We start from the raw sequence: 20113 nt of genomic DNA, 5'->3' as shown, positions 1-20113 counted from the left end.
ATTATATAGCACATGACTTTTCATTAGCATAACCTAAAACATGTTTTCAGTCCCCCAGTTGTGCTGAATGCCAAGTGTGGGCCAGCTCAGCATTTAGCAAGAAAACAGCCTGTGATCCTAGTATCTAAATCACCCAGATATTTTTGGGGAGGCAAACTTTTCCGAGTTTAACACTGATCCTTATTTCTTCAAAAGGGCAACCACTTGGCATTAGTGGTCCAGGCGAGGTGGAGGGGGGTTAGGAGTGCAGCAGACGGGATTTGGAGCAGGGGTTTCTCCTGTGAGAGCGGGAGTGAGACAGGTGGCTGGTTCACAGGTGACGGATGCGCCCGCCCGCGTCTCAGCTGCCGTGTCGGTGAAATGGGTAGAGGTTTACAGAGTGGGTGTCTGGGGGTGCCGCCTGAGCCTGGCTCTGGATAGGGACACGTAAAGGCCCCAGGAAGAGAGCACTGGAGTACGCGCTTCAGGCGTTAATAGCAAACGCTGGCCATGGGGGCCGTTCCGTCAGCGTCGTCCTCCGTCGGACCTTGCCCGGCGCGGCCGCTTTCGAGCCTGTGCCCGTTGTCCAAGCTCCTGGCCCCAAAGCCCAGCGCATCCCACTCGGAGCCGCAGCCTCCTGTCCCCGCCCCCGCCCCAGGGCCGCAAGTGTCGCGAGAGCGTCGCGCGCCCTCCAGGCGCAGGCCCTGCGGCCCTTGGTTTCCAGAGCGCGCACGCAGGCCCCACGCAAGGCACGCACGGCCGGCGGGGCCGGCGCTCCCAGCTGTCGGCCTCCCCGCCCCCGGTCGCGCGCTATCGCGAGAGTTGGGAGTAAACAGCCCCGAATGGAGACCCGAGGTGTGTTCGCCGCTGAGGCGCCGCTATCCCGGGCCCACCGGAGCCGAGCTTGAGGCAGCCGCAGGTACGTCAGGCGGCCGGCTCCCCGGAGCCGCCTCCCCTCCTCCCGACCGCCCCCGCGCTTCACCCGTGTCCGCCGGGCCCGAGGCCCCGAGGGCGGGGGTCCGGCGTGCGGTGGCTGGGCCCTCCCTGCGACCCTGGACCCGCGGGGCGCGGGGGCGTGCGGTAACGCTAGGCATTCAGACGCACCGGCGGACGCGACGGGCATGGCGGTGGGAAGTGAGCGGTCCCAGGTTTACGGCTGGTGTCCCTGACTGGCCCTTTCTACGTGTTGACGCGGTGCGGTAGCTTAGCACAATTTCATTTTCTTTATGTGAAATAAACAGAAGGAAACAGTATTCCTGGCTCTGGCCCGTTCAGCCTCCGGACATACCCATAGTGCTAGGTCTGCACCCAGAGCGGTGCTGGGATCCGATTTTCAGGGACCCCAGTTCTTGGCTCTTTCTGAGTCTGTACACACTGCTGCACTGGTTTTCAAAAATGCAGTCGGCGCGTTGGGGCCCTGAGACTGTCTGGTGTCCTCTCAGAACCAGGATGCCTTGCAGACCTGTAGGATCTTCACATCTTGCCTTGCCCGGTCAGGATGTGCTTCCTGAGACTGTTAAGAGACCATCAACATTGTTATTAAGATGTTACCCCTTGTTTTGGTGAGAGCCCCTGAGAATCTCGGCCTGTTTGTCTATGCAGATTAAATTAAATACTTAACATTTACTTTAAGACGCTTGCAAGTGAGAGAGAGTGGCGCAAGAGCTGAGTTGAACTTTGGAGAGTTTCGTTTCTTACGGCCATGCTGGTAAGTAAGGAGCTCTCTCATTTCAGGGTCTCAGTTTGCATATGTATAAAAATGAGGGGCTTGGAGAGCAGTGATTCTTTCCAGGTTTTTTTGTCTGCAGCACCCATTTTATATATATACTTTTAAAAAAAATGTAAGAGCTTTAAGGTAAAATTTACATATCATAGAATTCACCTGTTTTAAGGTACTTATTCAGTGATTTAAAATAATCGTTGAAAATTTTCTAATTACAGTTGACATACAATAATTATATTAGTTTCAGGTGTACAACATAGTGATTAGACTCAGTGATTTTTTTTTTAAAGCAAATTTACAGAGTTGTTGCAATCATTGCCACAGCCCACTTTTAGAACATTTCTGTCACTCCCAAAAAGACCCCTGGTGCCCATCTATAGTCATTACCTATTTCTAACCCTAGTCCCCACTAATCTACTTTCTGTCTCCCTAGATTTGTCTTTTCTGAATATTTAACGTATTCAGGTGGAATCATATGTGGCCTTACGTGTCTGCCTTCTTTAATTTATTAATTTAGCATGTTTTCAAGGTTCATCCAAGTTGTAGCATGTATCAACACTTAATTCCTTTTTATGGCCCAGTAATATCCCATTTTATGGATGTAACACATTTTGTTTATCCATTCATTTAGTGCACCTTTTGCAAATAAAATTTTATTTTATGTTCCCATGCATAATGCAGATGGATAGAGCCCTTTATTGGAGGTAGTGAGGGGTGTGGCCTGAGTGGGGCATTTGTCCATTAGTTCTCTCCCTTGCATTCCCCAACCATCCCTTATAATCAAAAGTTGGTTGTTTCTATGAAAAAAGAAATTTCTAATTAAGTGCTTGCAGAGCCTTTGAAGCACCCCTGAGATCAATCGGGATCTCTTCTAGTCAAGAAGTTTTTAGCATTCCCTTCAACTTTACATGTTCTTTGATTCCATTTTCCGTAATTCTGATGCCTCTTTATTTTTGTGGCAGCCGTGTAAGTCCCACACATAATTAGAGTAACAAAAGCTACGAGGACTGAAGACTTAGGTAAAGTGCACATGGCTCCTGTTGGTGGTTTAAGTGGGGTTTTCCGGGAGAGATTTACCACTGCCTCTTTGCACCTGGAGAGCATAGAGATATTAGTTATATTTTATTGGAACTTGACAGCTCCAACCCTTGGTGATTTGAACTAGTAAGAACTGGAGGATAGACCTTGTATTTGGCATTTGGGTAGGGGACCTGGGTCTTGTCCAGTGTTTTGCCTGAGACAGGTTAGGAGGTGGCTAAAAAGAGACTTAAGTTGATTTTTCCTTCTCTGTTTTCCTCATCAGCTTTGACCGTTGCAGAAAGCTGTTAGCTAGATTTATTAATCTGGACAGTGCCTTTTTGCTTAAGGAAATGAGTTTAAAGTAAAATGAGGGAAGGACTGAGTTTGAGGGCGCCTCACACGTGGCTAACCAGTGACAGAGGACTGAAGGATAAAGAGAAAAGGACACAGCGGCAACGTGGGCGAAAGGCTAGGCAATGAAAGACAGTGAGGACCCAGCTTTTTTTAATTTTGGCACTATTGACTCTTTGGGCTGAATTATTTGTGTTTTTCCCCTTACAAAAACTAGTGGACAGAATGTGCCAGAAGGAATGGTTCAGTCAGGCTTAAGAATACACCTTGTTTTAAAGATAGTGTGGTTTGACATCTCTTAAATGTTAGCTTATGAAACAATGATAATATAGCGAAGTATGCAATTAGTTATGAAAGTGGTATTTTTACAGCCAAATTTTAATTAAACTGAATGGTACATGGTCTAAACACAATTCAGTTTTCTCTGGAGCTATTTCAGTCAAGGTTCATTAAAGAGCAAGGCATAGCTGTATAATTAGATGACTGTCGGGTGGTACAAGTCATTTCCTCTCACCTGAATTGTGTTCTTTAATTATTTGCAAAGAAATAATTTCAGATGTACTTTAGCTATACCCAGAATTATGATCTTAGTGATATTCTTTTATAATGCAAAGTAGAGGTATCTCAGAGTTGCAAAGAATGTTAACTGTCATCTAGACCAGTTGCTAGCCCAAGTAATATATTTCCTCTACTTCATCTCCCTTTTACGCATATATCTCCAAGAATAATTAAATGTTGGATGTGTTATTTGAGCACTTTTTCTTCAGTATTTGGTGTCAATATTTTTTTATTACACCTGTATTAGAGGCATAATTATACCTAATTATGGAAAAAACATAATTACGTATATGCCATTTTTTAGAGTGTACCTTTGTATGTAAAGATAACCAGGTCTCTATATAGAGAATTTGTAGATATTAAATCCAGTAAACACTTAGTGCATCCAGTAACAGCCCTTATTAGACCCTATGAGTAGTGATAGTATCAATTAGAAGCCTGTTCATTCAGAATGAGCTAGCTAAAAGTCTTACCTTTGAAGGTAGACCCAGATGGATTTTAGTAAACAATTCCTAGGAAATAGATCCCTTTTAAACTCTACTATATGTACAAATAAAGTTAAATCTTTAACACATTTTGAATCTGTATCACTGTCTTACCAGAAAATTTGTTTTTCTATAAAATTTTAAAAGGTTTATAGGTATTTATATGTTTTGTCTAATTATAAAAGCGTATCATACACTCTTTGTAAAAATGTAAGTAAATAGAGTTAAGAAAATAATTACCAGTAATCATACCATTGAAATGTAGAACCACTGTTACCACTTTGGTAGACATCTTTTCATGTTCTTTTTTTCCTGTGCATATAGATACATAGTTAAAAATCAGAATTTGAATCACCGTGTACATGAACTGTTTTACTTAACATTTCATTAGTAGTTCCCCATATTCTTTGGGAAATATTGTATATTAGTTTCCTACTGCTACTGTAGCAGATTTCTACAAACTTTGTGTCTTAAAACAATACAAATTTATTATCTTACGATGTTGGAGGTCAGTAGTCCCAAATCAAATCAGCCTCATTGAGCTAAAGTCAAGGTGTCAGCAGGGCTTCATTCCTTCCGGAGGCTTCAGGGGAGGTGCTGTTTCCTTCCCTTTTTCAGTTTCTGGAGGCACCTGCATTCCTTGGCTCCTGACCTCTTTCTCTGATTACTTCAGCCTTGTGTGTCCATCATCGTATCTGCTACCACCAGCTCAGTGATCCTGCCCCCTTCTCATGAAGACTCTTGTGATTGGATCCACCTGGATAATCCGGGACCATCTCCCCATCTCGAGACCCTTAGTTTCATTACACCTGCAAACTCCCCTTGGTCATATAAAGTAACATTTACAGGTTCTGGGGATGTGGACATCTTTTGGGGACCATTATTCAACTTTCCAAAGGAACATAATTTGGAATTGCTGCATAGCATTCCAGAGTATGGATGAACCATAATTATTTAGCTAGTCCCCTGTTGTACTTTTGGAACGTCCCTAGTTTTTCCCAGTTTTAATCCTTGGACATAAATCCTTGTATATTTTCAGAGTCCCACTTATATGGAATGAATTACTAGGGGAGATTTTAGGAAAGCAGGGTAGCCTACCTCTTAACAGTGTGGTCTCTGGAGCTAGACTCCCAAGGTCCCAGCCCAGCGTTCCCACTCACTATCCATGTGGCTCCAGGCAAGGTTCTGAACTACCTTGGGCCTCAGTTTTCTCATCTGAATATGTGGGTAGTAACAGGTTGTTGTGAGAATTAAATGAGTCAATACATGCAAATTACTTAGAATAGTGTCTATCTCAGTAAGTGTTTGTTTTTGTTATTACTGGATTTACTAGACCAAAAATTTATTACATCCATTTTTAAGGCTTTTCATACATATTGGCAAATAACCATTCTAAAAGGTTATAAGAATTTTTTTATATTCACTAGCTACATCTGAGAGTACTCATTTTATTGGGTTAAATTCTTAAACGTGATTTGTGTTTTATACTGGGTGTCAATTTATGTCTGTCAAAATGTTACTTGATTTTCATAACATAAATTGCAGAAACACGGGGGTTAATTTTAACCGAAATTTATTTTACTATGAATTGAATTTACATGAATCGTTTCAGGAGTTCTCTCAATTCTGTAGAATGAGAAATACTTTTAATTTCACTTTGACTAGCTATCCCATCTGTTGGGATGTTAGGATGTCGTCAGTGTAACAATTCATGGGTGTAAATCTCTTTGACATGGTATATGGTCTGGTTATGACACAGTGAGTCTAATATAAGAGGCTTATAAATGCGTTCCTTTCACCACTTTTTAAAATTTAGTACTCCCACCCTTCTCAGTGCATTTCTAGCACCTGAGACTAAATATAGGACTTATAATATATATTGATATATTGCTCATTTTGGAAACAAGTTCAACCTACCAGAAAGGTTCCAAGAGCAGTATAAAACTTTTTTTTTTTTTTAAGTCTGAATCATTTGAAAGTAAGTTGCAGACCTGAAGCCCATAATCCCCAGATACTTGAGTGGATATCTCCTGTAAGCAAGGACCTTGTACATAATGATAGCAAAGCCTTCAAAATCAGGAAATTAGTGTTGATACAGCACTGTTATCTAATCACAGGGAGGCCCCATTCAGGCATTGCCATTTGTTTCAGTATTGTCCTTACAGCAGAGGGATCCAATTCTGAATCTTGAGTTGCAGTTAGTGGTCATGTCTCTCGAGTCTCAATCTGGAGCTGTATCTCAAACATTCCTTGGCTTTTGTTACCTCAGTACTTATGAAAATTCTAGGCCAGTTATTCTGAAGACTCTCTCAGTTTGGGTTCTGGTGTTTCCTCGTGACCTGATTCAGGTTGTGCATCTTTGGCAGGAACCCCACGGTAGGTGCGGGGCTCTTCTGGTGCCTCTGCTCTGTGGCCCCTTTTACGTGTCACCCACTGCTGATTAACTTAATGAAAGTTCACTGTGTCAGTTGCCTTTTTTCCCTTTGTAAATCAGCATTTTGTTGGGAGGCATTCTGAGACTATGTAAATATCTAATTCTTATTCAGTCTTTCCGTTTATTTATGTATGTGATTGTGGACTCATGTTTTCCTGTTTTACTCAGTGGGTTAGGATCTGTTCCTTTCATTATTTATTTAGATGCTCAGATTGTCCTAAGCTGGCCTCTGTGTCCTTTTGACACACCCCCATCGTTCTTTGAGCACTTCCTCACTTTCTGGCACAATAAGATGTCCCATACGCATGTGTTCTTACCCTGCTGAGACTGGAACTAGCCCCTCCAGGAAGCCTGTCTTCTTTTAGCGCAGAACAGTACTTAGAAAACTAGTTCTGCTATCAGAAAGAGAAATGAAGGAAACAATCCCATTTACAATTGCATCGAAAAAAAACCCCCAGAAACCTAGGAATAAGTTTAACCAAGGAGGTAACAGACCTGTGCTTGGAAAACTATAAGACACTGAAGAAAGAAATTCAAGAAGATACAAATAAATAGAAGCTTGTACTGTGCTCATGGATAGGAAGAATTAACATCATTAAAATGTCCATGCTGCCCAAAGCAATCTATAGATGCAGTGCAATCCCTATCAAAATACCATTTTTCAAAGAACTAGAACAAATAATTTTAAAATTTATATGGGACCATAAAAGACCCTGAATAGCCACAGCAGTCTTGAGAAAGAACAAAATTGGAGGTACCATGCTACTTGATATTAAACTGTACTACAAGGCTGTAGTGATCAAAACAGCATGGTACTGGCATAAAAATAGACACATAGATCAATGGAACAGAATAGAGAGCCCAGAAATAAACCCATGCCTATATGGTCAATTAATCTATGACAAAGGAGGAAGAACATACAGTGGGGTAAAGAAAGTCTATTTCAATAAATGGTGTTGGAAAAACTGGACAGATACATGGAGAAAAGTGAAACTGGACCACCTTCTTACACCATGTACAAGAATAAACTCAAAATGTATTAAAGACTTAAATGTAAGACCCAAAACCATAAAACTCCTAGAAGAAAACATAGGCAGTAAACTCTCAGACATTGCTCTTAGTGATATTTTTTTTTCTGATCACCTCGGGCAGGGGAAACAAAAGAAAAAAATAAATGGGATGACTAAAAAGTTTTTGCACAGCAAAGGAAGCCATCAACAAAACAAAAAGACAGCCTACTGAAGGGGTGAAGATATTCACACCAATGATACATCTGATAAGGGGTTAATATCCAAAATTTATAAGGGACTTATACAACTTAACACCAAAAAATCAAACAATCCAATTAAAAAATGGGCAGAAGACCTGAATAGACGTTTCTCCGAAGTGGATATACACATGGCCAATAGACATATGAAAAGATGCTCAATGTCACTAATCATCAGAGAAATGCATATTAAAACCACTATGAGATATCACCTCACACCTGTCAGAATGGCTAGCATCAATAAATCAACAAACAAGTGTTGGCGAGGATGTGGGAAAAAGGGAATCCACATGCACTGGGGGTGGGATTGGAAATTGGTGCAGCCACTATAGAAAATGGTTTGGAGGTTCCTCAAAAGAATTAACATAGGACTACCTTATGACCCAGCAGTTCCACTTCTGGTTATTTATCCGGAGAAATCTAAACACTAATTTGAAAAGAGATATACACCCCTATGTTCATTGCAGCACTATTTACAGTAGCCAAGATATGGAAGTAACCCAAGTGCCCATCAGTAGACGATTGGATAAAGAAATTGTACATTTATACAATGGAATAATATTACTCGGCCATAAAAAGGAATGAAATCTTACCATTTGTGACAACATGGATAGACCTGGAAGGTATTATACTAAGTGAAATAAGTCAAATAGAGAAGGCCAAATACCACATGACCTCACTTAAATGTGGAATCTAAAGAACAAAATAAACTAACAAAACAGAAACAGACTCACAGATACAGAGAACAAACTAATGGTTGCCAGAGAGGAGAGGGCTTGGGGAGCTGGTTGAAAAAGGTGATGGGATTAAGTGCCAGCGGTGTACTAGACTAATCAGAGGGATCACTGCATAAATTATATAAATGTCTAACCACTATGCTGTACACCTGATATTAATATAAAATAATATTGAATGTCAACTGTAACTGAAAAATAAAATTAAAAAAAAAAAAGCATGCATGGGAGTCAGGAGCCCTACAGAAGAAGCGAGTCAACTTCCAGAGATTATTCGTGCAGGGCAGGGAAAGGACAGCCTGATGCCTCAGTCTACCCAGAGTACCAAAGTATCGGCTTTATGCAGTGGAGTCTAATAGAGTGAGCCTTACAAGCCTCACAAGGGATGAATCTTTCCATCAGTGAGATTTCCTCTTTCTAGTTGAAGGGACATGTTTCCGACAGCTTTTCCCAGGCAGTCAGGTTTCTAGCCTCAAAATAAAATCCAGGTGGTGGGCCAGGTCTGGCCTAGCAGACCGTGAGCTCCAGCCAGGGGTCAGTACAGGGGTGGCCTGGAGAGCCAGCCACCCAAGCAAAGCATGGTGAGGTGGGAGACCTTCCTTGACATTGGGAGACCTGTGCTCGAGTCTTGCTCTGCCACCTGCTGGCCTTCTGACCTTGGACTGGACTTTCTGAGCCTCAGTTTTCTCATATGAAAAATGGAGATCATAACTTGCCTTCCATGAGAAGAGAATTAATGCTTTCTGATCTCAGAGTCTATAATCTTTGTTGTGCTTCTACACATCAAATATAAACATTAATGTTCTTTGTCAGCCCAAATTCTCCAACCCCACCTTCTATTCCAAATGGAAGGAGGAATCTAAAATTGTATGTCGCGCGCCTTGAAGTGTTATTTGCCTGTTTAGTATGTATGTGCAACTCTGACATCACTTATCACACTATGTTCTAACAGTCTGTTGAAGGACCAGCCCCCTCCACAATCAGACCAGGAGGTCCCTGAGAAGGACTGGGTCTGGTTTCTCTCAGAGTCCCTGCACCTACTGTAAACACAGGTGTCCGCTGGGTGCTTCTTAAGGCAATTGTGAGGAAGGAGCTAACCTCCACCATTTCCGAGAAGCCCTGGTACAGAATGATGATGAGGGAGCACTGACTTCGTAACCGGCAGCCTCGAGTGGCCATCTCTGTCCTCCCATAAACTCACTCTGTGGTCTTGGCAGACTTGCTGACATCTCAGAGCCTCAGTTCCTTGAACTGTGAAGTGGGAATAATGCCCCTTATTCCGAAGCACCTTTTAATAAGTGGGCATGGAGTTCTGGTAAAATCGAAAATGGCATTTCAAAATAAAGAAATTTAACCGGACAGAACCACTTAAGGCTTTACTCCCAGTGTCTCCTTTTGATGCGGATTGTTTCTGGGCCCATTTGTCTAAGTCCTGGCTCTTATTGGTTCATATGAAACAGTGTTACCTTTACTTCTTTGTATAATAAGCATCAGTTAGAAAATGAAAAATGTGTGAGTAACATTGTGTGAAATTAAAAATAAAAAGCTAATCGTTCTGGAAAAAAAAACCCAAAAACCAGTTCTGGGCACTAGGTGGGCTCGCTGCTATTGGATTTCACTGCTTGCATGTCTTTTCAGTAGATAGTGCTAGGAAGTGTGTGTATGTGTGTACACATTCCTGCAGACATTTACATATGTTTATTTCTACATCTGTTTGTCTGTATATTGAAAACGTCACACCAGTACTTTTCCATTTCAGCCTGGTCTTGCATGGTTCAAGTTTTTTCCCTGTTTGTATCTGCGACTTCATTCTCTGACAATTAAAAAGCTACCTCCCATTTTCTGTAAAATATTTATTTGATCGGATCAGTTTCCCTTTGTCACTGCCCTCACCCCCTCACCAGGTGCCTCTTCCCCCCAAACACACCTTCCTCACCCTCTCAGACTCCATAACCCCACACGGGGCCACTGTGGCTCTCCCACCTGCGCCTACCTTCTTGTCCTCAGCTGAATTATTCAGAAAGGGAGGAAGAAAAGGAAAAGTGAGAACTCCTTTTAAAAAGGTGTTTCTCTTTTCATGTGTGTATATGTGTGTGTCTCTGTTTACATGCCCTGTGCTTACCTTATGCTTGTTGCTACTTATCCGCTTCCCACTAGATGGTGAGCCTGTCTTCGGGAGAGTGCTCACCAGGTTTGCATTACATAGCGAGCCGGGAAGGCTCTGTGTCGACACAGGTGAGTAGATGTTTAGACATGGGAAAGTGCAGTCTGTGCCTTCAGAGGCCCAGTAGAGGAGCCAGTGGGGACTGGCCTCTTTAAAACAAACAGGCCAGAGCCACAGAGGTCAATAGTAAGTGGCCAGTCTTGCGACCCCAGACTGCCTCTAGTCCCATGGTGGCGTTTTTGTTTTCCATAAAGCATATTTTGAAGCCCTTTTTTATTCTTGGATTGGGAAACCATAGAAACCTCAGTATCTGTTGTCATAATTTTTATGAGCTATAGGTCTTGAGAAGAGTGTCTTCTTAGAACCCAGATTTTAGTTCATCTTTAAAGTATGTAAGTAGGCCAACCAGATCCACACAAAACCTTATTATCCCTGTCATTCCCCACCCCATGGGGTTTCTCTGCTTGGCGTGCGTATTCCTTCCAGTCACTGGTGGGCTTGGAGACTAGAGCAGGTTGGCCTTTACTAGTGTGGCCCTTTGCGGAAGGGGTCAGTGACCTTTTAATTACTGCACCAATGGCCTCATTCAGGTGACCACCTTTCATCATGGAAAGTCTTTTCTACTTATTTGAGGTTATTTTTTACCATCCTGCTCCCTTCTGCCCTGAGCCATGCACTCCCAACTCTAATGCCCCTAAATTTCCCATGTTGAGAACTCAGCTTCTGCTGGTATTGCCCACACCAGCTTCTTTGCAGCCTTCTCCACCTCAGTTTCAGTTAGGGGCAGACACCCGTGTGGCGTTCGCACAGGAGGCCTTGGTGTTGGCCTTGGCTCCTCATCTGCACACATTTCACATCTGGTTGTCAGCAGAGTCTATCAGCTCGGCCTTCATATCTGTAACGTGCCCACCTTCGTCACCTCTCCTGCCCCACCGCGGTCCCACCAAGCCACCATCTTTAGAGGAGCCTTCCTGTTGGCCCTGTTCCTGCCTGTGCCCCCTTCCATGCAGAAGCCGGAGCAAGCCAGATAATGTGCAGGCCCGCCTGTGTTGCTGCTCTGCTCCCCTCATGCCTTCCCTTCCCGTTCAGAGTAAGGGCTGAGGCCTTTCTCTGACCCACAAGGCATGCCCTCGTCTTCCTCCCAGTCACTGCTCTCATCTCATTTTCTAATTTCCTCCTTCGCTATGCTCCAGCCACACTGGGCTCTTTGCCTTTCCTTACACAAGCCAGGTATAGGCCTTGCCTCGGGGCTTTTGTACTTGCTTTTCCCCGTGCATGCTGTACTTTTCTCCAGATGGCTTGGCAGGCTTCCTGCTTCCAGGAGAGGCTCAGAGGCTTCTACAGCACTCTAGCTAAAAATTCAGCCCTCCCCTGACATGTCATGCTCCCCTCCTTTCTTTTTTTTTTCCTTCAAATATAGTAGTTATCGCTGGCTAAGTGTACCGTATGTTTTACTTATGGCATGTATTACCTGTCTCCTCACACTAGAAGGTCAGCTCCATGAGGTCGGAGATTTCTCTTGTATTTTGTTTGCTGCACTGTTCCTGCCATCTGGAACAGTGCCTGGTCTTCAGAGTTGCTCAGTAAATCAGTTGGATGAGTGAACAAAATTGCTCAGCAGTCCCACACGGCTGTTTCATCTCTCTCAAGTTCACTCCCATTGGAGGGAGATGGTCTGTATTTCCAGTTGTTTGCTGGACGTTCTGCTCAGGCTTCACATCTGCTGGAGGTCCTCGTCCCCCATCTTCAGCCTCTCCAGACTGGCATGTCATTGCCTCCCTCCTCATACAGATTAGTTGCTGATCCTGTGCATGGCCCGTGTTTTCCTCGTCTGTGATGGAGCTCTGCTCAGAATGCCCCTTTTCCTCTCCTTATTGCCCGCCTTCCAGCCCCACCAGCTCAGATCCTGCCAGAGCCAGCTGCCATCCACTTCATCCACAGGAGCCTCCTCTTTTCAACCAGGAAGAGCTCTCAATCCAGTGTCCCTGGCACTGTCTGTGTGCCTCTGCTCTGGCAGTTTCCTTTCCTGCACCTTGGTTAGCTGTGTGCGTTCGTGGTTGGCCTCTGCTGGGCCACACGTGGAGGGCTGTGTCCGTCACTTACTAACAAGACATGTTTCTTCTGTAACACTTGGTGGTGTCTTAAACTTGGTTAGCACTCTATAAACTCACATGATTCAATGAGTAAGTTAAGGTAGAGTGTCTTATGATATTGCAGTGTAGTTTCCAAAAGCCTAAAAAGTTTTATTTTTCTATTTGAGAGAGAACTGATTACTTTAGGCATTTTAAAATTTAAAACCCCCCACTAACCTTACTGCTTCTCTTTCTTTTATTTTTATTTGTTTGTTTAGTTTGCTTCTCCTTCTTTTAAAGTTAAGCTCCTTCCTCAGTTATAAGAGAACATCAGCCATCTCTTCTACAGAGGCTGCATGGTAACTCCACTGTCTTTGCCTTCGAGAATTTTTTTGGAACAGGCTTAATTAAAGTTGATTTGACACAGTTTGGTCTAAGATTTGCTCACTAGTATCACTCACTAATATTTGTGTTATATGTGGTCCAAATATGTCCTAGATTCTTTAGCTTGAGGCATAAGAGTTTTCAGAGATTTATTTCTTTTTTCTTTTAAAGATTTTATTGGGGAATTGGGGGGAGGGGGACACAGCATTGGGGAATCGGGGAAGGGGAACAGACAAGTTGCTGTCTTTTTGTTCTTCAGTCTAGTTGTGGAGGACGTCGCTTCACTGGCCCATGTTGGTATTGTGATCATTGCACTCTTCCCGGCTGAGGCAAATTGGTCGCCGGCCACTCACGGCAGCTCACGCTGGCTGCCGGCCACTCACGCCCGCTGCCGGCCACTCAGGGTAGCTCACGGAAGCCCACCGCAGCCCCACTGCAGCCTACGCCATCGCCAGCGACTCACAGCAGCCCAGCTCCAGGTTGAGCTGTTGTTCACCATCTAAGCTGTAGAGGGTGCAGCATCACTGGTCCATGTGGGATCCGAACCGGCGGCCCTGCTGTGCAGAGCTTGCGCTCCCAAGCCAGCTCTTAACCTACGAGCCACTCGGCCAACCCTGTTTATTTCTTTAAAAAGTTGCCTTGAGTGAGAGACCTATTTAAGCCTTTTAGCTCTAAGTTCATTTAACGTAACATGAGCACTGTTATCAACAGTGATGAGCTTCAATCATCTTTGACCAGTTATACTATAATTAGGTGAGGTACATGCTTCACGTAGTTTATTCCGTGATACTCCATTGCTGCAAGTATGAAGTTTAAACAGAAAAAACTGGACTCACTCCCAAGTAGACTACTATACAACATATTGTGGAGTGGCTTTGGTGTCTCCTGTTCCTTTTCTTTGGTCTTTCTGTTCTGGTCTTTGGCTTTCATGTCTTTGTTCTTGTGGTTGGCATTCTCATTGTTGTTCATCGTGTTGATGTGGAAATAACTTCTAAAATTTCATTTCTATCTGATGAGCTCCGTTTCACCAACCTTAGTCTTCAGTTCCAGAGATAGGCCTGCTTTTTAGAATCATTTGTTATTACAGCAGTGACAGTCCTAATTATTAAACTTTTCAAAACCCTGTAGGCACTCTCACCCCTTACTTTTATCAGTGTTTTCTTGTTTATAGAAGTGCCTATGAATAGTCCCCCAAACCACAAACGCCTTGTTACCCTAAAGCACCAGTGTCTGCTAGAAGACGGGTTTAACAACTTGGCATTCCTCTCTTGAAAGGGGGCTAACTCTTTGTCCTAAATGTTTTCGTTTTAGAGACAAGTAACAATATAAGGCTGTCTTGTCTCATTCATCTGTCTTCCCCTTGCTGGATTATTTGCACTTCTGGTATGATCTATGCAACTGATTTTTCTGGGAATGCTACAGCCAGCATTGTTTTTTACTGCTACTATAATTTTCACTGTGAAGAGTGATCATTTTTCCTACCACTCAGATATTTTGAAATGTGTTTATGCCCATGTGTAATTTAACACTCAAATAACATTTTTCTTAGGCAACAGCTTACCTCACAAACTCTCATACTGCTTCCAGTAAAGAGATGATCTGGTTTTATAACATATGTAGCAGGTTAAATTTCTTTAAGTTGAAGCATCAGATAAAGTAACTTTAATGATAGTAAAAACCCTTCTGTGGTCTTTTCATAGAATTGGCAGAAAATATTTTAAAAAGGTGTAGTTTGAATAATTTTAAAGCACAGTGTCACTTAAAGAAGGTGTTGAGTACAAGACTTGAATAGAAATTAGTTTGTTCTTAGGTATTAATTTTACACTAGAGAGTAAGGGTGTATATACCAAGCTTTTGCCTGAAAAATTAGTGAAATTTATGGAGATTTAAAGTGGTAATTGGGGAAATGTTTTGGAGATGAAGAGTTGCAAATGACAGGAAAATACAGAATCTGAAACAGAAACAAAGTAAAAGGATAATAAATAAAGCATCCTGATTCCTCCTTCTCTTTGGCTGCCAGGATGCCCAGGACCAGTGTGCGTAATATTCCTGGTTATTTGTTATTCTTAGTTCTCTCATTTATTTTATCCTTTCTTATTTTTGAAGCTGCCTTAAAACTTTATTTTTTTTTTCCCTGAAAGAGATGAGGAGTAACTAAAAGTGAAATAATAAGGCGTTTCATGGCTGTGTCATACATTCCTTTTGTCTTATAACTGGGATATCTTTTTGAGACTCTTATCTAAATTGCACTGGTAACTAAACCCTACCTGGTTCTGTCAGTGTGCTACTAACTTCTCTGTACTTGTTTCGTTTTGTAGATTGGCTCACAGAGTGATTGCTCATCCCCGTTGGACTTTGGTTCTGTGGTGCAAATGGAGTGCAGGACTCAGTTGTCTGGGCCAGAGTGACAGAAGCCTGATGTCCAAGATGGAGAAGAAACGAAGAAAGAAATGAAAGCCTCTTTTCAGGCCACACCACAAAAGGCCATGAAATTTAACTTTTATTTACATTGGACAAGACTGTAAAATGGCTGATCAGTAATGTTTCGGCTTTTAGCTGAAACAAAAATTAACTTATAATCAAGGAAGAAAAAAAGTGCGATTTGAATTTATGCAATTTTATGACCATATTCACTTATGACCATGAAGCTTGTCAACATCTGGCTGCTCCTGCTAATGGTTTTGCTCTGTGGGAGGAAACATCTGGGTGACAGACTGGAAAAGAGATCTTTTGAAAAGGCCCCGTGCCCTGGCTGTTCGCACCTGACTTTGAAGGTGGAATTTTCTTCAACAGTGGTGGAATATGGTAACGATCTTATTTTAAATGTTAGGGGCTTCCCCCGCTCCCCTTTTCCCATTTTTGTTTCAAACTTATTTTAAACATTAGCTTTTGCCAACAAATATATCCCTCCTATTTACAGTAAATTTCAAAAGGAGTGAGTGTATAGCGCTTGGATGTTATTTCTGCTCAAGTTTGTTTTCCCAGTGTAGTTAGCTAATATGAAGCAAGAAAATCAACATTCTGCATTATTTCCCTAAAATCGGATTCCATGGAACAGATGCTACTGTAGCTAGTGAGGGTGGGGGGTTTGGAGGTGTTGGCTGTTACGTTCTGAAGTTCAAGTGACCAGATGTGAATAACTAGCAAATAGTCTCATGTGTATATAATCTCCAAATTTTGTTACGGTTTTCAGTGAAATAAAATTAAGCCTTCACTTCTTTGGATTCCTTTTACCTATTTGAAAAACTTACATGCATTTCTTTGCTGTCCATTCAAACTTCTGTTAATATTTGCTATTTAAAAAAAGAGCACAAGTATCTGATCTTGAGTGATGGATCCTGTGATCAGGGGACTCATACAGATCGTTATAACTTAAAGCTCTGGAAACTGCTGTGCAGAGCATTCAAACCAGTCCCTTTGTTTACTGCTCTTTCCACTGTGGGTTTTAAGATATGTAAGTTGTTTTTTTTTTACCAGGGAAAATTTAGATTGGATGTAATCTTACGTTACATATGTATATAAATTCTTATTTTTATTTGTGGTCATTGATTTCAGAATATATTGTGGCTTTCAATGGATACTTTACAGCCAAAGCTAGAAATTCATTTATTTCAAGTGCCCTGAAGAGCAGTGAAATAGACAATTGGAGAATTATTCCTCGCAATAATCCATCCAGTGACTACCCTAGTGATTTTGAGGTGATTCAGATAAAAGAAAAACAGAAAGCGGGGCTGCTAACACTTGAAGATCATCCAAACATCAAACGGGTAACACCCCAACGGAAAGTCTTTCGTTCCCTCAAGTACGCTGAGTGTGAGTACTGAGATCTCAGGCTAATTTGCGTCAATTTGTTTCTCTTGGATTTAGAGACAGAATGTACATATTGACCCATGACAAGCTCCCCCACCCTCCTACACACACACACATGACTTTATTTTGAAAAATTTCAAGCTGGCAGAATAGTTGAAAAATACTACAGTGAATGAATACCTATGACCTTTCATCTAATTTCATTAGTTATAAATGTTTTCTTGGCAGGAACTTAAAAACCAAAAAGAGGCATCATGTTAATCTGGTAGGAAAAAAATCAGAGTTTACAGTAGAGGGTGACAGTGAGCATTGTTTCTGTCAGGAGTGGTTTTTCACCTGGGTTCATCTCCGAGCCTTCCAATTGAGGCCCTGTTCTCTGAGGCCCCTTCACACTCTGACATGAAAGACGGTGTCTCTGAGTCTCCTCTTTACTTGAATTTTGCTTTTATCAGTATGTGTTTTCATTTTTTATGGCATCTTGCAAAACGCCTTTTCCGTGGGTGTCATTTTGTTTGCTCAGAGCCTCCCGACCATGCATGATCACGCCTTGGCGGTGCTGTGGGGTTGTCCGGATGGAAAGAATGTGGTGATTGCCTTTTCAGCATGAGGGCTTATCCTTTCCTACTTCTTTACAACTTGGGCTTGTCAAGATAGAGTTTATCCTCAAAAATTAATTGCATACTTATTACATAATATTTCCCAAAGCATATGTATTACCAAAGGAAAGGTGGTTTCTTTTTTCCCCTACTCGTCATAAACTAGGGTAACAAATTGCCAGTTCTCTTATTATTTACTACCATTTCCTTCATTGGAAGGGGAAAAAAAATTGCTTTTCTTCCTTTGTCCTATACTAGGCCTGAGAGCCTCTTGAGTTTTCAAAAACATAGGGGAAATGGCTAAGTCGTTTGCATAGTGTGACCAGTCAGTTCTGGAGTCAGCTCTACAATTTGGGCATCTGACTTCTTCAGCGTTCTTTCTACTAGCCCAGTGTTTTGTAGTGCTTTTTCTCTTTAAAAAGCAATAACCTCAAAGCAATCCAGGAAGATTAAAAACAAATCAAACCTTGGACTATTAGCCAAATATAATACATCATTCCCTATTGTTTTTTAATCTTAAAGAGCTCCAGAATATTTTAGGAAATACGGAGATGCCTGATTTTAGCACTGTAGTCATAGACTCTCATGATTGGGCTTCCTTGATTCACTCTCCACCATGGCTGTCTAATGCTCTGCTTGACTAAGGAGATAGCTGACTGCCCGATGGGCCCAGTCTCTTGTTTTTTTTGTGAGCTTGGATGGTAAGCAACTTGTCTGGAAGTCTCAACTTTTCTCATCCAAAAAGTGGAGATAATACTACCTACCTCAGAGTTCTTATGAAGATAAAATGAAATCGTGCATGTGAAGAGAGCTTAGCAGAGTTTTTAGGGTGTTGTAAGTAGACGTTAAATTTTAATTATTTCTGCAGTTCTGTTTTTAGAAGGCTTTGCTTTATTTGGGGCTGGAACCTGTCTCACTCCGGATCACTTCCCTGGCCCTGTCTCACGGGCCAGAGACGGAGCTAACCTGTTTTCCACAAGGCAGCACTTAAAGATTTATTTTGAAGACATCCATGGTATCCCCTCTTGACAGTTTCTTCTCTCCAGGATAATAATAATCTCTTCATTCACCAGTTACTCATATTACATGGTTTCGGATCCCCTCACCATTTTAATTGCTTTCCTTTGAATATTCTTCAGTTTTTCTAAATTGCTCTTAGACAGTGAAGCCAGAATTCAGTACTTAAGGTAAAGCGGAACAGACCCCTCCCTTGTTCTACACATTGTTCTTTAGTTAGTGCCTCCAGTATTGTCCCATGCTGTTGACTTAACAACACAGGAAGTTCAGGGCAGAATAATTTCAGTTGGATTGTGCAAATAATTACTTAATAGAATTGACATGACTATATGTTTTTCCAGTTCTCTGTACTTTCCTGGGTGTAGTCTGGTAAGACTGGAAACAAAATGATAATAATGTGCTTTATAAACAGAATTTCAGTAGTATTACAGATTTGCTATTCTTAAAACTGATTTGAAATGCAGTTTTGTCATCATTATAGTATGGTCTTTGAAAGGTGAAGGGACAGCTTTTGTTATATTTCTTTTGCCTTCTCCATTTTAAAAAAAGTAAGGTATTTACAGATAGTAAAATGTATGCTTTTTAGTATACAGTTAGGCGAGTTTTGATAAAAGTGTACAGTCAGTTACCCAGCAACAAAATCAAAACATGATATAGTCCCATCACCCTCAGAAATGCCCCCGACTCCTCTGTAGTTGTTTTGCTGTTTGAAAGATGACATTCTGATAAGTATGTTGAGAATATGGAGCAATGTATAGTTGAAAAAAGGTATTGATGTTCATTTGGAGATCTGTGTAGTGGGATAACATGTATTTTTCCTGTCCTTGAAATCCAATGCTGTAAAACCTCACGAATGGGAAGTAGCCATTCTCTTTAACCCCCCTCTCCCTTTTTCTGGTTCAGTGAGAACAAGTTGGTGATGAAAGAACAGGCATTTCTTCAGTTTTAGTATCACAATTTATTTCTCTAAAAATTATTATCATTGTTTCTCTGCCTTACATTGGTTAGAAAATTTCAGATAAAAAACTGGGAATCACATTATGGCTAAATAATATCCTATAAATATAAATGCATTGAGAAAATTTTTTTAGCAAAGGAAGAGAATCCCATTTTCCTTCAAACAGGATTTGAAAAGGTAATCATTGCACTGTTTAGAATGACAGTTTTCCCTGCCAGGTATCGGGTCATTTCAGTGTTTTTCCTCTTCTGATCTTTCTCTTCTTTGGCTCTAGCTGACCCCATAGTGCCCTGTAATGACACTCGATGGAGCCAGAAGTGGCAGTCGTCCCGTCCCCTGCGAAGAGCCAGTCTCTCCCTGGGCTCTGGTTTCTGGCACGCGACAGGAAGACATTCGAGTCGACGGTTGCTGAGAGCCATCCCACGCCAGGTTGCCCAGACACTCCAGGCAGACGTGCTCTGGCAGATGGGATATACAGGTGTGTGCTGTGCATCCTGAAGCCACACAGGGTCTGGTGTCCAGGAGGTGTCCCCTCTCAAGTGCATGGCACTGAAGCCAGGC

At 42.1% G+C, this 20113-nt stretch overlaps 1 protein-coding gene across 1 annotated transcript in view; it reads left to right on the top strand.

The window, feature by feature from the left end:
• The first annotated feature begins 753 nt into the window (after window positions 1-753).
• Window positions 754-20113, top strand: part of MBTPS1 (membrane bound transcription factor peptidase, site 1) — a 74650-nt gene continuing 55290 nt past the window's right edge. Inside the window, exons 1-4 of the mRNA XM_019634782.1 lie at window positions 754-898; window positions 15490-15976; window positions 16727-16984; window positions 19827-20030. Coding sequence (XP_019490327.1) covers window positions 15808-15976; window positions 16727-16984; window positions 19827-20030 — 631 coding nt within the window. The 5' untranslated portion in view covers window positions 754-898; window positions 15490-15807. The remainder of the gene's footprint in view (window positions 899-15489; window positions 15977-16726; window positions 16985-19826; window positions 20031-20113) is intronic.

The sequence above is a fragment of the Hipposideros armiger genome, unplaced genomic scaffold (assembly GCF_001890085.2).
Source record: "Hipposideros armiger isolate ML-2016 unplaced genomic scaffold, ASM189008v1 scaffold_19, whole genome shotgun sequence".
Lineage (NCBI taxonomy): Eukaryota > Metazoa > Chordata > Mammalia > Chiroptera > Hipposideridae > Hipposideros > Hipposideros armiger.
Note: the sequence above shows the minus strand (reverse complement) of the source record. Positions and strands in the feature narration are given on the sequence as shown.